This window comes from Haliotis asinina, chromosome 2 (genome assembly GCF_037392515.1).
Source record: "Haliotis asinina isolate JCU_RB_2024 chromosome 2, JCU_Hal_asi_v2, whole genome shotgun sequence".
In the NCBI taxonomy this organism is placed as follows: Eukaryota; Metazoa; Mollusca; class Gastropoda; order Lepetellida; family Haliotidae; genus Haliotis; species Haliotis asinina.
This window is the reverse complement of record NC_090281.1, coordinates 35,863,371-35,884,593: the sequence shown is the minus strand read 5'-3', so window position 1 is coordinate 35,884,593 and position 21,223 is coordinate 35,863,371. Positions and strand designations below refer to the sequence as shown.

The 21,223-nt window shown below is 38.5% G+C and overlaps 1 protein-coding gene across 1 annotated transcript; it reads right to left on the bottom strand.

Moving 5' to 3' along the window:
- Window positions 1–5,226: 5,226 nt before the first annotated feature.
- Window positions 5,227–20,859, bottom strand: LOC137271766 (crystal protein-like). The gene is made up of 5 exons (XM_067804170.1): window positions 20,693–20,859; window positions 9,886–10,000; window positions 8,529–8,718; window positions 6,941–7,071; window positions 5,227–6,201 (listed from the first exon to the last, which is right to left on the bottom strand). Exons 1-5 carry the CDS (start codon window positions 20,857–20,859, stop codon window positions 5,227–5,229), a joined length of 1,578 nt encoding a protein of 525 aa, XP_067660271.1.
- Window positions 20,860–21,223: the final 364 nt, after the last annotated feature.

Below are 21,223 nucleotides of genomic sequence, written 5' to 3'. Positions count from 1 at the left end.
GATTTCAGTGCGCCTGCGCACAATGTTGATTAGCCGTCAAGAGTTGACTCCCTTTGAACGGGTTTGTCGCAAAATTAAAGGTTTTTCGGGCACATTTTTTTCAAACGTGACGAATGCGGTAGGACTCCTTTTCTTAATTTTTGATTGAAAAAGCGACGAGGGAGGAACACATTTTTATTTTTTCTCTCTCAGAAATACAGCTTGGAAAGTTTAGTACGTGTTAATGATCTGTGGATTCAGTCACACTCGGTTTTACCAGGGATAATCTATACATATAGCCTCCGTGGTTTTACAGACACTCATTCTTATAGTGGACAAATGGATTATCGGGGCGCGGCAAAGTCAAATTTACTTTTTTCAAACGGCAATAAATATTGTTACAAATAAAAGAGATGCTCCGATGCCCAGGAAACATTTAACTTTTTTATAATTTACCTAATGCATGTATATCGCGATATCTTCGGCAATGGAGACTATGTATATGTATACAGAGCTTTGCTTGTCTACCACACCATTCCAGAGCGTGACTCTTGGCAGATATTTCATATCTGCAAGTAGAAGTAAATTCTTTTTCATTACTAAGAAAGCTAATTTAGAAGTGAACGAAACTAAAGACGCAAATGGTATATGGGTACTGTTCATGCATGTCACCATGCATCAGAACAGTTAACTGATGCTCTTCTGGTCCAGTAATGATTTCACATTTTTCTCTTTTGACTGTGGCGTTAAACCACAAAGAAAGCAGATGCAAGAGAAATATAGCATACATATGATGAAATGATTTCTAGATAAGGATACAATTTCAGATTAACCTATTCATGTTGGCCAATCGTGAAATCAGAAGGAAAATACTCGTATGATCATATAATATTTTATTTATTAATGATCGCATTTTACCTGTTACAGATGACATGACGAAATGGAAATAGGATAAGCAAACAGGTCCAAAGGCCTACATCAATGCTTCTCCGCATATGCTACAAGAATATCATAATCAGTTTTATGAAGCATTCATTAATGAGTGACTCAAAATCAAAATCAAATAACAATAATGTAGAAAGTACCCGAATATGGTGTCTGCTAAACGCGGCGTAAAAAGCCATGGTGTAAATGACAACAGAAACTCTCATGAAAATGAACTATGCAAAATCATACCCCAACCCTACCCCCTTTTCTCAAAAAGCTTTACGTTTTCACCATGTAAAAATAGTTACATCTAATTGGTCATTGACGCTTCAGCAAGTTAACATCAGACCGTTACCAGTTTCTAACCAGTTCTAACCCGGATCTACCCGGATTGCCAATAACCGGAAGACGCTCGATCGGCATGTCGCAGTCGATAGTTCATCAATAGTTCATCGATAGTTTAGTATGAACTTCAAACTCCCAATTATATTATGACAGTTTATGTGGATGTATGTGTATATTACTGAACGAGTGCCTCTTAGATATTGTTTTGTAAAACACTTAATAGATTTGAACGTATCTTATGAGGCCTAACGGTATTTAACGAGAAGTATCTAGTTCTCATTTTTATACATGTAAGTTTTCTTATACATGTAAGGTATGCTCGTTGTCTTCATTTCAAGTGATATTAAAACTAATGAATACAGCATTAAAAGTTTGATCTCAGGGAGTTGTTTCAAGGGAGCCCCTCAAAGATCCGGGTTGGAATTGGACTTGAGCAAACCCATGCTTGTCGCAAAAGGCAACTAATGTGATAGGATGTCAGGTTCACTGACTTGATTGACACATGTCGTCGTATCCCTTCTTTTCGCTGGACATGACGTCGATCACTGGAGTGTCTGGTCCAGACTCGATTATTCACAAACTATTGTCATATAGCTGAAATACTGCTGAGTGCGGCGTTAAACAAACCAAAATCAATCGATCCATTTTTCATGTGATAACTGACAGTATGTTTAATGTGTACAACTGTTTTCAGGTGGTTTTCAAAACATGACATGTACCAAAAGAAAAAAAAGGGAAAAAACATGCATTTCTCTAAAAACAAGTGCATCGGTGCGCGACACTCGTTCTGGTTTAATCGAGGAAGGGTCACATTCTAAGTAAAGACATGCACCTCCGGCATGTATATATGCCAATGTATACGTGTGAGCATGTCAAAGTGTTGAGGCACTGTTGTAACTACATGTGGACACACATGTATGTCCCTAACCACCAACTAAATCATTGCACGTCTACTGCATTTATAGATTTAATTCTTGTTATATTCTAAGTCTAAGTTAAAACAAGTCTGTTTTGTATTCCATACAATGGAAGTCCAATTTAAAAACTAAGAAGTGTCACATTAAAGATATAGCGGACATCATATTTGTCATATAGCTGAAATGGAGAAGCAATATTTATAACCTTCGGTAATTCGCGTTATATATGATTTTTAATTATACTCTAAGATAATTTTGCGCATATGAAATTAGACGTTGAATATATCTTAACAGATCATCAATAAGAAAATTACATTACTGAAATGGCAACGGAGCTGTCACAAATTTGTGTGGGAGGGTTTGAATATTACTGTGCATGATCAATCCAGTTATTGATATAAGTCGTAATGTCAAAACGACGATAAATGGGTTCCACAAATGTTTGAATGAGCATATTACCATTATGAATTTACCTATTAACAAAGTAACTTCATCGCCTTGGGAAGTCAGCAACCCTGACGAAGATACAGAGGCCATCCCTACGTGTGGAATGCATGTGTCACGGGACAGAAATTACGTTCTAGCCACAGAATGACAAGGAGGCAATTCAATAGTTATCTGCACATTTCAACACCAAAGCAACATGCATCCAGTCCCAAGGTGTGCAGCTCTAAAGTAACTTCATTTTCGATGGCAGTATGTTAGTTTAAGGGATGGGGACTAGCAGAAATAGGAATATCCACAAAATTCTTCAGTTTGTATAATGTAACGTATTTGCAGCAAAATTACCATTCCACAAGAACGTCCGTCCGCATTGCTAAAAGTAGCGTACAACCAAACGCACTCACCCACTCACTACACCAATGAAAACCTCTGTTTTAAACATATTTATTTCCAATGAAAGGAACCGGATTGGTAAATAGGCATAAGCTTATATAAATACCTTACCGGGATACAGTGGAAAGGAGAGTAAACAGAGTGAATGATACACAATGTTGCAAAAACGAGAAGTAATGCCAATCGTTGTTCAACAGCACACAAGTACGTATGTCATACAATCGAGCTGTTTTGGATCAAATCTGACTGTTAAATGTATAAACGAGTGCACTGAAATTAAAAGTTCTCTATTTTCTGTTGAGGAACAGTTTTTGTTTCCAAATAACACTGAATTTGGGTCCAAACATTTAGTGTAGAAATTACACAATTTGACGTGTATCGTTGTAAATACATGAAAAGAGTACACGAAAAGAAATAATAAACAGTCTTCACAGTTATGGGAGATGTAAATCTTTGATACTTGTGCGCATTAAGGTCACTACATTCAAGTCGGAGACCTTGAATGTATAATTTGACAGAATCTGCATCCGAAATTTAAGTCAAAATGACTGTAGGTGAATCGTTCGAAATTGCATTTTTGAATATCGACAGGCTCGGTGATTCTCTTCGTTCGGTTGGTAATGAATTCCACAATTAAACAGTATCCGGGAGAAAGGACCTAGCGTAATTTACAGATTTACATTTCACGGTCTGAATGTTTGAATCATCGCGCATATCATAATCAACGCCACTTGATGTAGTGTTACTGACCATTTTGTGAAACATTGTCATTTCATGAAAGTATCTTCTACGACATAACGGGTGACATCTGGTTTCTTTGTATATGCTATGATCACTGGTACCACGAACTGCGTAACACTCGGTGCTTAAAGCATCAAGATTGAGCTTTTCAGGTATATCAGCTTGCTGTTTGGTACAATTATCCCATACATGACTGCAGTAATAAAAACTGGTAACATGAACTGTTCGCGCACAGTTTCTAGAGTTTACCGGTTTAAACGATATTTTTGACCTCTTAGGCAGTTCACCATTGGTGCATGTTTTTAGCACAGCCGTTAATGTGCTCCTTCCAAGAGCAATCAGAAGAAGTATAAGACCTACATATTTGACTTTGAAAGGATTAAACGACATTGCCATTCATGGTGGGATTCGACATTGCAGTCGGTCGCAATATACGAGTAAAACTTATTGATTGTGTCTTGTTGGGATTAAAATATACTTGTCATTTTCTTGCCCATTCTGAAATACGCTGTAAATCACCGTTCATTACATGAAAACATCCGTGACTATGTCCTGTTAACGTTGAACAAACCAGGAAGTCAAAAGAAGGACGGGACACCAGTTGAAAATCCCTATGGGGTGTATTACAAAAGAAGTCTAAACCTGAATATTTACTGATATTGCCCGTACATGCAACCTCTCAATTGATATTTATTCAGTACTCAAACAGGTCACAGGCATGTAGTTCATTTGTAGTTTACGTGAGTAGTCATCTAGAAATTCTTTTCTATTAGATTTTCTCTTAAACTTATAGCAAAATAGATGTACCTTGCCAGATTCTATACTAATGTGTTAGTATGTGTTAACAATGAAATTAATTTTCTTTCACCTAGATGCTTACAATAGTATGGGTTTAGGTGTTTCTTTCGTAGAAACGCATAAACAGGACAGATTAGAAGGATTTGTAGTTCATCCTCAACAGGAGTCATATAATTACATAAATGACAGTTAAATTCAAGTTACTGTGCGTAATTTACAATAGTTGCTCAACTGTGTAAAGCGTGGCACAGTTACACGTCACGGCGTTACCATGAAGTGTAGTTACAAACCACACTGCACCATGAGACTGGGCCAAACATAATGCCCAAATTTAATACTATATATGCGTTTGTGTGGATTTTAGCAATATTCCACAATATCATGGTGGGGTACACCAGGTAATGGACTTCACACATTGTGCCCACGTTGGGAATCGAACCCGGGTTTTCGATGTGACGAGCGAACGCTTTAACCACTAGGCTACCCCACTAGTATGTGAAGTGGGGTGATAACATATATAACTTTATAGCATAGCATTATTATTATTATAAGTAACACACAACTAATATTACAACTCAGCAATATTGAATTCAGGAAAATTACATTTGTTTTAAAATTTGAATGACAGCAAAGTTATTCTAGACACTACAACTGATTAGGAGAACCATTTTTGTTTAAAACATCAAACAACAAATTTGTACCCTTGCTCATTCATAGCTGCGCACTTCTTATTTTCAGGCTCTTTTATAATTACCCGTGGCTCTTTGAAAACCATAACCATTCGTCTTGACGAGACGTTCCCTTGGTATCTTGGCCATTCAGGCAAAGTTCCCAAACTATTCGGAGTTCCGTATTTAGCAAAGTTGGTCCAGTAGCCAATCATTAAAGACGACAGTTTCTCATCACCGGAAGTGACGTTATACCCACCCAGACGTGGCGTATCATAAAGGAAAGGCAGTTCAACCCCGTGACAGGCCTTGTTACCACAGTGGCTACCACTTCCCCATGCGTCTATAGATAATGGCTGCCCAAAGCGATAAACCCAAACGTTTTTGGACGCGGATAAAATGTCCGCGAACAATTTACTTGGGCAAGAAAACATGAAATCTGTGATCACTTCCGATAAAGCTGGGCGTGCATCGCCCCGCACAGTATACAGGCTGGAAATGGTCGAGCTGTTTGGAATAAACATGCCCAGAACAAATGAAAACATAAATTTTGGAACCCAGTGTGGTAAGGCTCCATAAATGTATCCGAGACCCTCATCTGACGTCGTGCCTATAACGATGTCTTTGTCGATTGAGGTAGTTGCTAAGGTTGATAATAAATTCCCTGAAATATTTCTCCCATCGATAACAGGCCCCCAGGCTTGAAACTGCATAGCGGCATTGTCAGATATTTGATTGTTTGGGGTAGACCGTTGAGCTTGTAAGACATCAGACGCTGATTTTGAAAGAAAACATTGCGTATCTCTCGAACTGCAGTCGAGATGTCTGGCAAACAGGTCTGTTTGTCTCTCAGCTTCTATCATGTTTCTGAAGGGCAAGGCCATGGGCGAACTTTGAATTATTGCGCGCTGAAAGTAGTGCGAGACTGACGGAGTAACTAGATGAACGCACACCGATTGTGCACCAGCGCTTTGTCCAAATATGGTAATCTGAAATAGAGAAGACATTTGATTATGTCTGAATCCACAAAATTTCAATTCATCTTTAGAAGAACAAATATACCTTCGAAACATTTATATATCTAAAAGGGTCGGTTGGTATTTATACAGGTATAAGAATTCAGGTATAAATCTTTATTCTTTCCACACATTTCGGGATCATTACGTACAGGTCCCTTCAATAGGTGAAGTGACAGTCTCTTGTCACTTTACCTGAAGAAGCAGAGGCGGATACAGCTTTTGAGAACGGGGACTGCACACTTCTTTTTCACTCGAGTTTCAATGGTCATGTAACAAATTTCAGGACAAAGGAGGTAGGGCATTGGGGGTTGGTTGCGCACCCCTGCACCCCTTCTTGATCTGCCTATGTGAAGCCATAAAGGACAGGTGTAGTGCATAGTAGCATTTGGCTCATTTAGAAATGTGAATTTTGCTATGTAGTGCTCTAACGATGGATCGAGCTATCGACTGATTGCAACTGTTGAGACGCTGATACAAATTAATCGAACGTAAACACGAGAAACTATTGATCAATCGATAGTATGTGAGCCTATCGAGAGTTTAGTAATTGACTTCCATTGATAAATACGCAGCGCAAACTTCAAATGAGACAATGAAAGGTAAATGACGTTATAGCAATAGTTAGCCGCGATAGTATGTTGCAACAGACTGTCGTTGCCGCAATAGTTGTTCCAGCCTCAATGGTCGCCCCTTGTAATATGACCCTCACCTTGTGGTTGTCGCCACCGAAAGCCCGAATGTTGTCATGAACCCATTTCAACGCCAGCTGTTGATCAAGCAGGCCGTAATTGCCCCCAACGACATCGCCATTGACAACCTGATGTAGAAAACCAAATGCTCCTGAAAATGTTAAAGAAAGACCTTGTTTATTTGTCTTGTTGTTTAAAGTCATAGCAAACTGATAACTTATGCATTAATATTTTAACTCATGATGGTGAAAATCAGTTAGAATGTGAAGAACTTGCCATCGTACGACTAACATGACTACGAAACTAAGTAATTCCAGGAACAGATTACAGATCGTAAAATGAGAATCTGAAAATCAACCCTCAATCACCCAACATGTTTAAAAAAAAACCCAAACAAACGTAGATCGAAGTTGCTTAAATGTAACTTGGTACCTCTTAATAATATGCAATGCTACCTCTCAAAAGGGCACACCACCTCGTGGATGCAAAGATATTTTATATTGATGTGTTTATGATGGATCACTTTAGGTTATCAATCAGCTTGACACCGAATGTTCAGTCAAACTAAAAACTACGCGATCATGGATAACGGTGTTTTCACACAATACTATTCGCGTGGGCATCCAGATGGTGCTCGATGATGAGGTGGGTTGATAGCACTTAGCTAAGGCAAGCATAGAGAACATACATGCCCGTCAATAATGTTTATGTTTAACTGGTGGGCCTGAATGTTTAAAAAGAACATCCATAAGTAAAAAAATACTATGTTTCGCAAAGACTTAAGATACAATATCTGTTTCTGTAACTTGTAGACTGCTTTGACGCATTCTCTAAACATATTTAAAAAAACACTTATGAAAATCGTATTTCTCAGTCGATGCTTCCGGAAACAGTCTTGCGGAATTTGTCATTCCAAACACCCAAGATCCGTGAACATCAGTGTTAGAACTGGCCTTAAGTAACCCATGCTTGTCGTAAAATGCGACTAACGGGATCGGGTGGTCAGACTCGCTGCCTGGGTTGACACATGTCATCGTGTCCCAGTTGCATGTGTCAACCAAGTCAACGAGTCTGACCATCCGACCCCGTTAGTCGCATTTTACGACAAGCATGGGTTACTTAGGCCAATATTGTAATCCGGACATTCACGGGTCAGAATAAAAAGAGGAATCATCAGAAAATCTACATTCTGCAGACAAAACATATATGTGTATAACATCTACAACTACATTACCATTGACCTCGGACTTCGGCCTCGGCCAATATTCCTTTTCGCGGGTCCATAAAAACAGGTGTGTTCATGTTATTAAAACTGTAAACAACTATAGACTGATGATAAAGTCAATACCTGTTTTTATGGACCCGCGAAAAGCAATACTGACCAAGGTCCGAGGTTCTTAGAAACATGTATTGACTAAAACATTAATAGCTGGCTACTTTGGGTTAGGTCGGAAATTTGTCAAGTGACATCCAACAGACCATTCCAGATGGGATGTAACGTTGTTTGTCACCGGAAGTACTAACCTAGTTCGTGAAGTACGTTGACCTACTAACGGGCCCTAAGACTGAGCCATAGTTATGTCGGCGGGGATGTGAAAACATACATACCTAATCTATAGTTGATCGTGACCAGTATAACACCTCCCTTCTTCACAAACACATCGCCATTGTATAAGGGTGAGCTCCCGGAGTAAGACAGGAAATTTCCACCGTGTATAAACACCATGACAGCATACCCCGATCCCCAAGGATTACCAACAGGGGCGAACACGTTCAGGCTCAGACAGTCCTCTGACATCTGGATGTACACAAGACGTAATGGTATGAATGAGTTTAGTTTTACGCTGCTTTACAACAATATCCCGTAGAGGACACCAGAAATGGGCTGTACCCATTGCATCCATGTAGGGCATCGGGGACTTCCGCATGTGGGCTCTTTAAGCACTGGGCCACCTCACAATCACTAATGGCTAATGACCATGAATCGACCAGCGCAATTATGGCTGATACCTAAACCCGGAAACGAAAGGAATATGTTTCTAATACAAATTATTTGGGTAATTTGTACTTTTTGTGGGTGAGTTAAATTTTACGCCACCTCCTGGCGTGAACACTAGAAAAATCACCTCCTGGAACACTAGAACTGGGCTTCAGTATACCCATGAGATCAATCGAACCAGGGTCTTCGGTGTGACTAGCGAACACTTTAACCACTTGGCTCCCCTACCGGCCCTACTTTTAGTGAGTGAGTTAATGAATTGTATGTGAGGAAAGCTGGTGCTGATCTATGTCTTAGAACAGCACTTTGGTGGACATGATGCTGAAAAATTTTGAAACACATTCATAACGAACGGGGATTCGAACCGGGCCAAAGAGACAGTGTGGTTAGCGGTTAGAATCGTCCTCGTTGTAATTACATGTAATAATATCTTGAAAACCGACATTAATGCGATTGCAAAAGAAACACGAGTGTGTGATACTGACAATTGCTACGCGTTAATACGTATTTTGAATTCGCATTTTAGGGCTTATTGGGGTTCCAGGTTCACCAAGCGTTTGCTCGTCACGCCGAAGGTTTCGTATATTTACATGGGTACGATGTATGAGGTCCATTTCTGGTGTTCCCCTGCCTTGATATTGCTGAAAGCGGCGTAAAACCATACTTACCAACTAACGGCTTATTAAAATCAGAAGGTTTTGCCAGTTGTAATTACGTAGACCAGGCAGTTCTGTTCAGATATCACGTCGCAGTTCAACTGAATAACCAGGGGAGACGCTTTTAGAAGATTGTGATCACTTTTCCTTGTTCCGAACATGCATTCAGAGCAACAGGGAAACAACACATACCTCTTGTCAACGGCTTTGGTACGAAGCCACCAGGATATCGAACCGTCGGTCTGCTGCCCTTCGGTCAGCCTGTCGGAGGTGGTGTGAATATATGGAACATGAACTGTTGTACATTTACCTTGGGGACACAGAGATGGGGAGGTGAGGAGGGACAGTCTTGGTAGCACATAGGGCCCACTCGTGTAGCATCGAAGGGTCGACTCCATGGGGACGGGGCTGTCGGTGCCTGGAATCTTCAATAGATAAATACAGTCCTTTTAATTCTGCATTGGAATTTGGAGTTTGTCATGTTGTATCAGATATCTGTTGAGTGCATGATATTTGAATAACCTGACCGATCTGTTTTTTCTTTCAAACAAAGTACTGTTAGGCGCGTATTCTTTTAGCGTAATGCAGTTTTTACGCCAATATCAGATATCTATTGAGGACATTGTTTTTTAACAATCTGACCGATCTGGTTTTCCAACCAAAGAACTAAATCTTTTCTTTGCAGTTTTTATCTATATTTTGGTTGACAACCTTTATGAGTAACATCATCTTCTATTTAGTGCGTGCGACGTTTCAAAACAGATCCTTGTACCGCTGTGAGGTAGGAATTCTAGCTTTGCTTTGTAACGGTACAACAGTCTGATTACACGATGCCATTTAGAAAGTGGTCAAATGCAACATATGTCATATTTGGGATTTCACTTTCTCAGTATAGTCCCCGGATGGGACTAGAATTTGTACTTTACTGAGAAAGTGAAATCCCAAATATGACATATGTTGGATACAACAGTCTGCATAGAAAAAAGAGTTGGCATTCATAAAGCTTGTCAGTATATACTGAACAGAAAAAGAATCGCAAGCCTGGTTCTTGTCACTCTACCATGACCAAAACATAGATATGAATGGTTACTTTTATTTTTAAACGTGTTTCTTTTGCTGTTCGGTACATGTACAGTACTTGCAAACAGAAAATGCCACTGAAGTTATATCAGGGAGGCAGAAATAAGCACAAGCCCATACATTATAAGTTAGTAGGTGAATTATAATTTAACGTCACATCTGCAATATTTCAGCCATATCGTGACGAGAAAAAACATGATTATATAGAATATGTATATGTTATGAAACCCGTCGTCAAAGTACGGTAAAATAACTATCACAAAATAGTATCACAATTCGAATTTAAAACTAGCATATGCAGTTAAAAATAAAAGCACAATTTGGACAAGACATAAATTTAATATAAAAATAGTCTATAGATCACCAACAACTTAAGGTAGATCGCCATACTAGGGACCAAGGGAACTTACATTACTCTTTCTACCTGCATGGACCCTAGCTGGATTTACACCGTCCCCTCAGCTGCTGGTGATTGTAGTAAAATGTAGCCGAAATTTAAAATGACAAAAATACTACGTTTAGAAATTGGTAAGTTTAGATATGACTTTGAAAGTTTTGGGAGTTGCGAACCCTCTCAGGGGGGACAATAATTTTACGATACTTTTATCCCCTTTGAGGGTACAGCCGCTAACAATCGCAGTTGCTAATTCTTACCGCCATGCTTAAAATACCAACTTTCTATTTACAAAACATATTATTCAAAATCTATCTAATAATTCTATTTCCTTTAAACAATCACTGATTAAATGATAATTAACATTAAAAAGATCCTTCATTGTTTTGACATTAAAATATCTATCCCTTGTAATGGCAAAATCAATATTGTCAAAGTCAAGTCAAGTTGTTTCAAAGGCATTTAGAAGTTGGAGGAATCAAACTAAAAATGATTTATGGTTCAAATTCTTTATTACACTTACTTCAGTTTACTTTACTTACCCAATGCATGGAACCACCTTATCCTCAGTGACTAATCTTTATCCAAACATCTTTATCTGTAACTCGTTAACCTAATCAACACAAGCCTGCACACCAATCAGTTGAAGCCTGTACATAAGTTGAAGCCTGTACATCAATCAATCGAAGGCTGTACATCAATTAATAGAAACCTGTATATCTTGTTACCGGTCTACTGTTATGTGTATATATACTACAACCCTTTAGTTTTACTCTTACTTCACCTGAAGAAGAGACTAGCATCTGCCTCGAAACATTGTGACCTTGTATAATAAAGAAGTTGAACCATAAAGCATTTTTAGTTTGAAGTCAAGTCAAGTCAAAAGGTTTATTGTACAAAAGCCTCCGGCCCATGTACAGGAGAGTATGTTTATAATATAAAGTTACACACAGGGGGAAACACGTTCTTTAAGCAATTCATTCCTTTTAACTAATGCATGTTTATGTGTGTATAAGTGAAAGGTTTAATATTTGAGATTCGTTCTTAGCAGTTAAAACATATCCGAAAGCTTGCGATGGTGGCATCTTTATCGAATGATCATTAATATATTTCTTTCGGAGGTCACTATAAAACTGACAGGCCAACACAAAGTGAATTTCATTCTCTATTTCTATATTGCATAACTGACAAATTCGTTTCGAAATTGCAATGGACATGTTTCTTCCCTTATTTTCGACAAGGTCTAATAAACATAGTCGATATTTAATAAAATCGTTCCTTAAAGTTTCAGTCGTGAATATTGATAATAAATTTCTGGTTGGAGTAAAGTCTTGAAAGTTCTGTAATATGCATAACGTGAGCTATCTTCTAAGGTTGAATGCTATTCCTGGTAAAACATGTTTGCAGACCGCGTTCTAAATTCCTTAAGAAACATGTCTACACTTCCAACTGACTGACAACCATATGAAACCATAACCACGGGGAAATAGAAAATTCTTTATATATATTCTTTATATATTCTTTTCCCCCATGTTATCTAAATGTAAAAGCAGATTGTATGCTATTTTAGGAAGATGCCGTTCGTGCATATGGAGAAGTTTTTGGGAATTAATGTATAAGGGGTATCTACCACATTCACCATATACCATACAATTTGGTGTAGAAGACCCAACACTAAGAAATTTTTTACATGCTAATAAATATTGTCAAGCAAGACATGCTTGACCATGATTCCTTCATCAGAAGGATGCAAGAAGATCCGCACCTTTAAGTAAATATCCGTGAGTGTATCAAGTATGGCCAATGCGACATCGTCGCATAATGACCTCCTAAAATCGGGACTGACACCCCAAGTAGGTGTAAACAATATAGGGTTTTATTGCATGTAATTTAATGATACCTACCCGGGTGTCCCACTTCTTCTAATGGTTGCTTTGTAATCGGAGTATGAGATAAGAAGTGGTGTCACAGATTTGTTGAGTGCTGCCTTAGCGGCAAAATCAGCCATTGTGTTCCCAGAAATACCAACATGGCTGGGTAACCAACAAAAGACGATGTCGTATTGCCAGTAGCAAGATCATTATACAATTCATTAATTTCAATTAAAAGTGAATGTTTGCATGATACGTTTTTAACAGCCTGAAGACACGAAAGAGAGTCAGAAAATATTATGTATTGTTTATGTTTAGGATGTTTTTGAATATATATCAGAGCCGTTAATATGACGTTTGCTTCTGCTGTAAAAATATAGTTGCTATCCGCTAATCGAGAAGATATTGTTCTAGATCCAACAACAGTGGCACAAGCTTATGCGCCACCGTCCTTGGACCCATCTGTAATAAGGATTTGTAATTGCTATATTTACGTTTCAACTCATTATATTCTTTTTTAAATGTGGTCAATGTTAGGTCACCTTAGGGCCTAACGAACTGCCAAGGAGGAGATGAAAGAAGATGGGAAAGAGATATGTTCTCCAGCTCAATGCCGACAGGAGAAATGAAAGGTTCAATTCCGAGTCCAAGAGGCGGAACAAGAGAAGGTTTCCTAGTGTATATATCCTTATTGAGTGGATGGAAGACACAGTTATATGCTGGTTCGTTTGACTAGAATATAGTTTAGTGATATACTGCAAAGATAATTTTATACGGCGTTGGTCAAGAGAAGGCTCTTCAGCCTCTACGTAAATACATGTACTGTCAATCGGAAAGGTTCTAAAAGATCCAAGACAAAGTCTCAGACCTTGATGATAGACAGAATCTAATAGTCTTAACTTGCATTTGCAAGCTCCACCATATACGATGGAGCCATAATCTAGTTTAGAACGGATGAGTGATCTGTATAGGTGGAATAGGGTAGTTTGGTCTCCTCCCCACTTAGAATTTGAAACAACTTTTAAAAGATCAAGTGCCTTCAGGCATTTAGCTTTAAGGGATTGAATTTATGGCAGATGTTTTATAAACTAAAATATATTTTCAGTTATAGTTTTTCACATGAAAGCGGGGATGGTTTGATAAATATTGCGTTCATGTTACATGAATGCAAAAATTATGTCTCACGTCAGAACAAGTTGAATTACATTCATGATTTTATGCAATAAATTAACGTTCTTGTTGAATAATTATGACAGATTTGTCAAAGCTTTATGTTTCATAACTGGTTACAACTTTAAATCTTTTCATATATTTACATATGTTAATTGATATTAATAATATGACAATTACTTTTCTCTCCCAAATTGTCAAGGTCAAAGACACTCAGGATCTGTCAATACAACGTGCAAATAACCAAATTTTAATTAATGTCTCTCAGTGATGTGGAAATCTGACACTTTTACACAATTCTTTAATACAACTACATGTATGCCATAAAGTATATGGATAGATGTTACATATTATTTTGTGTATTTTATTTCTTTATAATATCGTGCCAAATCTACATCAAATACAAATGGGTGATGAGCTAATTTTTGTTTTCAACAGTACCTCTTTGTTTGGTGAATTATTTTGAATCACACATGATGACTAATGTCATTTATGTTGTTGCAGTAACAGTATATTTATCAGAAAATGTTATCATTTGATTAAAAAAAGAAACCATATATATGTTATAAGTTATATGGTCTCTGGTGAAAGTAAACAGGCTTCATATTCTGTAAATATAAATTGTTCTACCTTATTGTCTTTTCCAGGGTTTAGGAGCAATGTCACAATATGAAATGAGTCTATTGAACTTTCAAGGATTGTTTCTGTTTGCTGAAGTGTCTGATGGCGATATACTCCAATTATTTAGTCTTCAGTAGCCAAAACCATCATAAAACAAGAAATATCAAGAACAGTCTTCTTTGAGTAACAAAATGCCAAGGACTTAGCAGTCTTTCCTTTAAGATCTGGAAGCATTTGATATATATGTCTTTCCATATACATATGGCATTGAAAAAAAATCCAAATTGAAATCTTAATGAAACAGCTCCAAGCTGGACAACAAAAAAACACTCACTGCAGAGCTCAGTATTAGGAAAAAGAAATCTGCTTGTCACTGATGCCACTTTATATGATTACCTTGATGCCACAGACTAACACAGGTTGCACCTCCTGCTGAACAATTAATTATCTGTCACTTGTGTCTTTGATAGGTCTGGGATGATAATTTCATATTACTGTCTCTATTGTCTTTCTATCACTGTCAGTGTAATCATTGCTCCAAGAGTTTGGATCATAAGTTTGTTTCCCAGATGAAGACTGTTTTTCAACCGTAAAATATGAACATAGTGTGCAAGTAGGTAAAAAGTATGGCCATAAACATGAGGTACATTTTGCAGTTCAGGTTGCACTAGTGCAATATCTAAAAGCTGTATTGAGCCACTGACTGAGCCACATGACATGATTTTTTATACAAATATGCACACACGTCATACAATTTGATCTGAAACATTACCTGCATTATTCTAGGTAGAATTAACCCAGAAAGCTCTGCTGTTTGGAGTAACAGAATAATTTCAATATTGCTCCAGATTCGTGAACAAAAGATGTCATGCTTAGCTGTTTTAATATCTAAAATAAATACTGATTCACAGGGACGATGACAATTGTTTTCTAAGCAGTAATTAATTTTTATGACATCTATTTACGTTACATTCTCACACTAGCTCTGGTTTCGTTCTTTTCTGCGAAAGGAAAAAATGATTTTATTCATGGTTTTATTCATGTTAAACTAAAGATCAACACATCGACGGATAACTTGAGGAGAAATACTACAACACAAGCAACAAATGACAACTGCTATTGAACACAACTAACAGTAAATAATTGAGGATGATTGAAAGGTAATTCTGGTGTATGCTGTGGATCTTACGGGAATTTGAATCAATTTAGAAAATGTATCAATGGTCGTTTTCCAACTCGTTTATAGTTTACCTCCGCGTGTGCCACGCGTGTACGCGCTTCCGGTTTCATCAAGGGTGGGTACAATTACAAATATTGTGATACTGTTTCATGATCTGCATTATATAGGTATTGAGTCGTTTTCTTTCAATGTATATGAGCTCAGATTCTGCTTATGAACGCGTATTTTCAAACATTCTTCGTGTCTTGTCACTTAAAAAAACCGCTAGGTTGGCCCCGTTATAGTTAGTTATAAACTCAGGCAAACCGCATCACAATCAAAAGTTTTGTAAATCTTTTAAAATTTCATGTTTCCATGTCGTATCACATGCTTTTTCAAAATCGAAAAAGATCGACACTGCATGCTGTTTTCAATTATGGCATTCTTCACATATGCTTCCAAACGCACTAAATGGTTCTGTTTGCTTCTGTTTTTACGGAAACCACGTTGTACATGTATATCTGTTATTAGGCTATTGGTTTCCAAGTACCAAACAAGTCGATTATTTATCATGCGTTCTAACTCGTTAGTGAAATAGGCCTTTAATTAGAAGGACAGTGTGATCACGTTCAGGTTTAGGGATGGGTACATTCATAATATTATGTAAGAATGTCTCTAAACAGGACTGGCAAGTGCATCAGACGTTGATAATGGATGCCATCAGCTCCAGAAGTAGTGTCGTGAGCCTGATCAAGAGCTGTATGAAGTTCATGTATCGAAAAGGTTTCATTGTAGTCTTCCCCATTATTTGAATTGAAATTATACAGATATATTTTGTTGCTGTTTTTGACATTTTTGGAATTCAAGTACATAAGTAGATGAGGAAGAATATCTGACCAACGTCTCACCAAGTTTATTTGCAATATCAGATTTGTTACTCAATAACTGGTTTCTCTCTTTTAGATGGTGGATGCTACATTCAGACCCTTTACCCTTAATTTTCTGAATCATATTCCATACCTTTGATATCGGCGTACGCGAATTAAGTCTGGAGACAAGAGTGGCGTTTGCTTTGCTTGAAAGTACGTCTTGCTTTAGCATTTATAATTTTTAATTTGTCTAAATTGACCATAAGAAGACCATAATGTTCAGCTTTCTTCCGTGCCTTCCTAGCCTGTTTGCAATCATTGTTAAACCATGGTTTTCGGACGTGAGGAACTGCAGAGGACTTTGGAACACATTCGTCAGCAATGTTCTTTAGTTCATCTGGAAAAATATTTTATGGCATCGGGAATATAATGAAAAAGTTCAGGCTTGAGTTTAGCACCATAAGGGCTTCATATAAAGACCAGTTAGCCTTTCTAACATTCCATCTTGACAAAGAAGGAACATCAGATGGATTCAAGGGATTTAGGATTGTTGGGAATTGGTCACTTCCATAGAGGTCGTCGTGGACAGTTCATTTGAATTCATTCAGCAGGTTAGAGTCAGAAATAGAAAAGTCGAGAACTGGATATGTTCCTGAGCCAGGACGTAAATATGTCCGTGAACCATCATTATAAATGCATAAATCATTATTTGAGATGAAATCCTCCAGTAATTTAACATTGTTGTTAGTATTAGTACCACCCCAGAGTGGTTTGTGGCCATTTAACCCTCCCATAATTAAACAGGGTAGTTGGTCATAAAGAGCTTGAAGATCAGATAGTTGAACAGCTGATGTTGGCGGTATGTATAAAGAGCACGAAGTAAAGGCAGCCTGTATTGTAAGTCGAACTGCAATGACTTGGAGATTTGTTTTAAGTGGAACTGTGCTGTGAATAACATTATTTCTCACCAGAATAGACGCTCCACCAGAAGCCCTATCCCCCAGAGCAGAAAAACAGTGATATGTATTAAATTGTCAGAGATCAAAATTATCTGTTTGATGGGTCTCTTGTAAGCACAACGCTGACGGTTTAAAATCTTGGACTAATAACTAAATCACTAAATTGGTTTTAAGTCCTCTACAGGTCCATTGCATGATAGGCGAAGATATCATTTTCTTTGGAGGATGGACGGGTGATCTACCCCTCAACTTCCATGAGGGAGACAAGCTCTGCGCCCTACCATGGCGGACACATCCATGTCCTCAAGGGATCCAAACTTCTTAAAGAGTTTGACATGATTATCCGCTCCCTTTGGAGCTCTGCCACTGTGACACTTTTTGAAAGCTTCAGTTGACGGATTGTGTTTGTTTGTGCAGTTTCTTTGACATTTTTGTCTGTTTTGGTTCGTTGTTCTGACTTTGATGATTGTTTCTGTGATGTAGTTGGGTCTGTATTACAAGATACCATGTCCGTCTGTAAAGAAGACATCGTTTGTGAACTTGAAGTCTGTGTTTGAGGCCTCAGCTGGACTTCTGCAGGTAATAAAGTAGGTGCTGATGTCCTTGTCCAAGTGTAGACAACCGACAGAGTTACATGAAACATGTTTTTTTAGCATTCGATCAGTAAAAAACCGGAACGTAGTTTTGTAACTCTTGAACTTCACCTGCTGAACCTTCCATGCCCTTCGCAATGGCAAAGGGATTAAGTTTCAGAGGGCCATTATACACCGAAGACATGATAAGGAAACGAGACCAATTGTCAGGGTTGATTAAAGCTGTTGGAACCTCATCCACCGAAGAGAGCCAATCATCAGACTCGTGGGGGTGCCATGCTCGTAATTGATATAATTCATCCTCCTAGCTCCCCACCCACCATGGAGTGTCAACAGGGACTATGTTAAATGTCTGTGGATCTCCTACAGACGACACCAGGGATACCAGAAGGGTATACTCAAGCAGGAAAAATCGTGAAAAGATCAATCCTACCAGATTGGCCCATCAGCCATCGCCTTATGGGCATTTAGATTCTTTGGTAACTTTTACTTTAAAGTAAAGTTTGGTAACTTTACTTTAAAACTATAAGAGCTATCTGTTTCCAATTTGGTACGAGGCTTTATAATTTATCTACCATTGAGGATTTTAATCGTCATAATTACTAACTCGATAATAAGAAAGTTGTCTATAAGAGCTGTCATTATCTCAAGTCACAACAACACCTCACATGTCAAGGGTGTTGGGCTACTTATCGGAACAGCGACACGGTCATGGAAATAGGCAGGTCACATGTCAAATCCTTACATTATGCTCCAGAAAAGTCATTGGTAGTCATGGACAATGCTCCCTACCACAGTTGCCGTGAGTCCGACAATCGGTGTCCAACATCCAATTGTCGTAAAGCAGAGATCAGAGCAGAGATCATATATAAAACCCTGCCGAAGAAACGGATAACACAGTATATTTTTGAACCAAACACCGTCCTGAAACATTTCCTGCCAGACACGCAAATTAAAGAAGATATATTTCAAATCAGGTGTGATGTTTGAGAAACCAAAAGTGTCAAGGCCTAAAATTAACAGTATGGTTTAAAATATAAGTTGTGCAAATACAAGCAATGCACAGGGCTCGACATGACCGGCCGATTGATGGAGCCGGGACAGTTCTGCCACCCGTCTAGGCGAAGGCAGGACCAAAGTGGTGTGCTAGACAACAGTGACTGAGTTAGTTGATATTTAAAGTCATATCGGCAATATTTCAGCCATATCGTGACTAGCCAAAAACTAGTTCTAAATTCATAATACATACATAGGATATACAAAACCCTGCCGTCGAAGCAATGTAAAACCACTAGATTATCACAGATTGAGTTAAAAGTAGCTAACAGATATCCTTAAAAGGAGAAAAGCATTTTGGACAATACCATGTTAAAATGGGCTACAGATCGCCAACAACTGAGTATAGATCACCAAATTAGGGACCATGGGACTTACAGTCAAGGCAACAGGAACACGGTTGCAGGCTGCAATTGCCCTCAACCAAGATGATCCCCTCACTCCACGAACACGGGACCGCAACCTACGACAAACGGGTTGGTGGAACAAACATGCGCCCGAATTCACAATAGGGGGTTTGGCGAGCAATGAGCGTTACCCAGTACCCACCACGAGGAGGTGGCTCGCCACGGGTACCCCCATACATTATGATCATGTTGAGATTGGGGTATTTCGAAATACAGATAATCACTTGGACCACTCCGAGTCAACAAGGATTCTTGGTTCTGTAGTTCCACTAGGTCAGGCTAGATGACTCGGCATGCTCTTAATATCAATCACTGGAGTGAATATTGTGTAGTGCGGCGTTAAACGACAAAGGGGTTGAGGTTAGGACATTTCTCCAAATAAAAAGTAATTTAGCAGATTCCTCTGAACATGGTACAGCATGAGAGATTGATTATAATAACAGCTGTGGGTTCCCTGTTTGGGGTACGATGACGTAACACCAAGACACCAATGCCCATCTCTTCCGGGCGGTGGCGATAGGGTAGCCTTGTGGGCAAACCTTGCGTTCGTCTCGCCGAATACCCTTGTTAGAAGACATTGTACCCATGTGGGGAATCGAACCCGGGCCATATGCGTGACGAGCGAACGCTTTCACCACAAGGCCTTCATGATGTTTTCAGTGGTATATGTGCATAGGAAGCAAAAGTAACGATTTGAAAAAAGATATGTCCTTCAAAAATACCCATTATTTTTTGTCGATGGATAATCTGAATATCCTAAAAGATTGCTAGCTCTGGAATTACAAAAAATGTATATTTTGACTTGACGCAAATCACTAGAAAAAAGATATAATAGCATATCGATTATTTCGAGCTGGGGGTTACGAATCAATCTCGACGAGTAAATTTTATAAAACATACTTAAGTGATCTAGAAAATAACAGAAGAAATCAACATACCTTTTTGCCGTGCCATATGTTATCCCCAAATATTGTTTGCTGTTCTTTGCGATTAATCCTCGCACCGGACCGGACCTTGTGTAAATAATTTCAGTCATACGTTTAAGTGGGAAGACGTTTTGAAAACCAAAAATTGTTGAAATCAACAAAAAAACTGTCGAGTTCATTGTTAATGTTGCGAGGTACGGTAGTTTCAGAAATGTAACCACAGGGAAGGTCAACTCAGCGAGGGAATAAAAAAACAGATGTGTTTGATGCCTCTATATATGCACAGGCAACGGAACCAGAGGTGTGAGTCGGGGGTGGTATCAAAACTCCATGCAATAATTACGAGCTCGAGATAGCGGTGTTATTTCATGGGTGAGTTGACAATGAACATCCTGACATTCATTAAAGTATCGTCAAAGTCGACAATGTCGCTTTGATATGACCAGACCTGTGTTTGAAATGGTATGCCTTCACTATGAGTCCGAACTATGACATAAAACATTCCGGTCCACGCTTCAGTACTTTACGACAGAAAGTGTTTGT

Excerpts from the sequence above, each read along its gene's own strand:
- LOC137271766 (XM_067804170.1), bottom strand. The coding sequence starts at position 20,859 with ATGAACTCGACAGTTTTTTTGTTGATTTCAACAATTTTTGGTTTTCAA. Across the intron at positions 7,072-8,528 it reads CACGATCAACTATAGATTAG|GAGCATTTGGTTTTCTACAT; the intron begins GTATGTATGTTT and ends TAACATTTTCAG. Across the intron at positions 6,202-6,940 it reads TCGGTGGCGACAACCACAAG|ATTACCATATTTGGACAAAG; the intron begins GTGAGGGTCATA and ends TCTCTATTTCAG.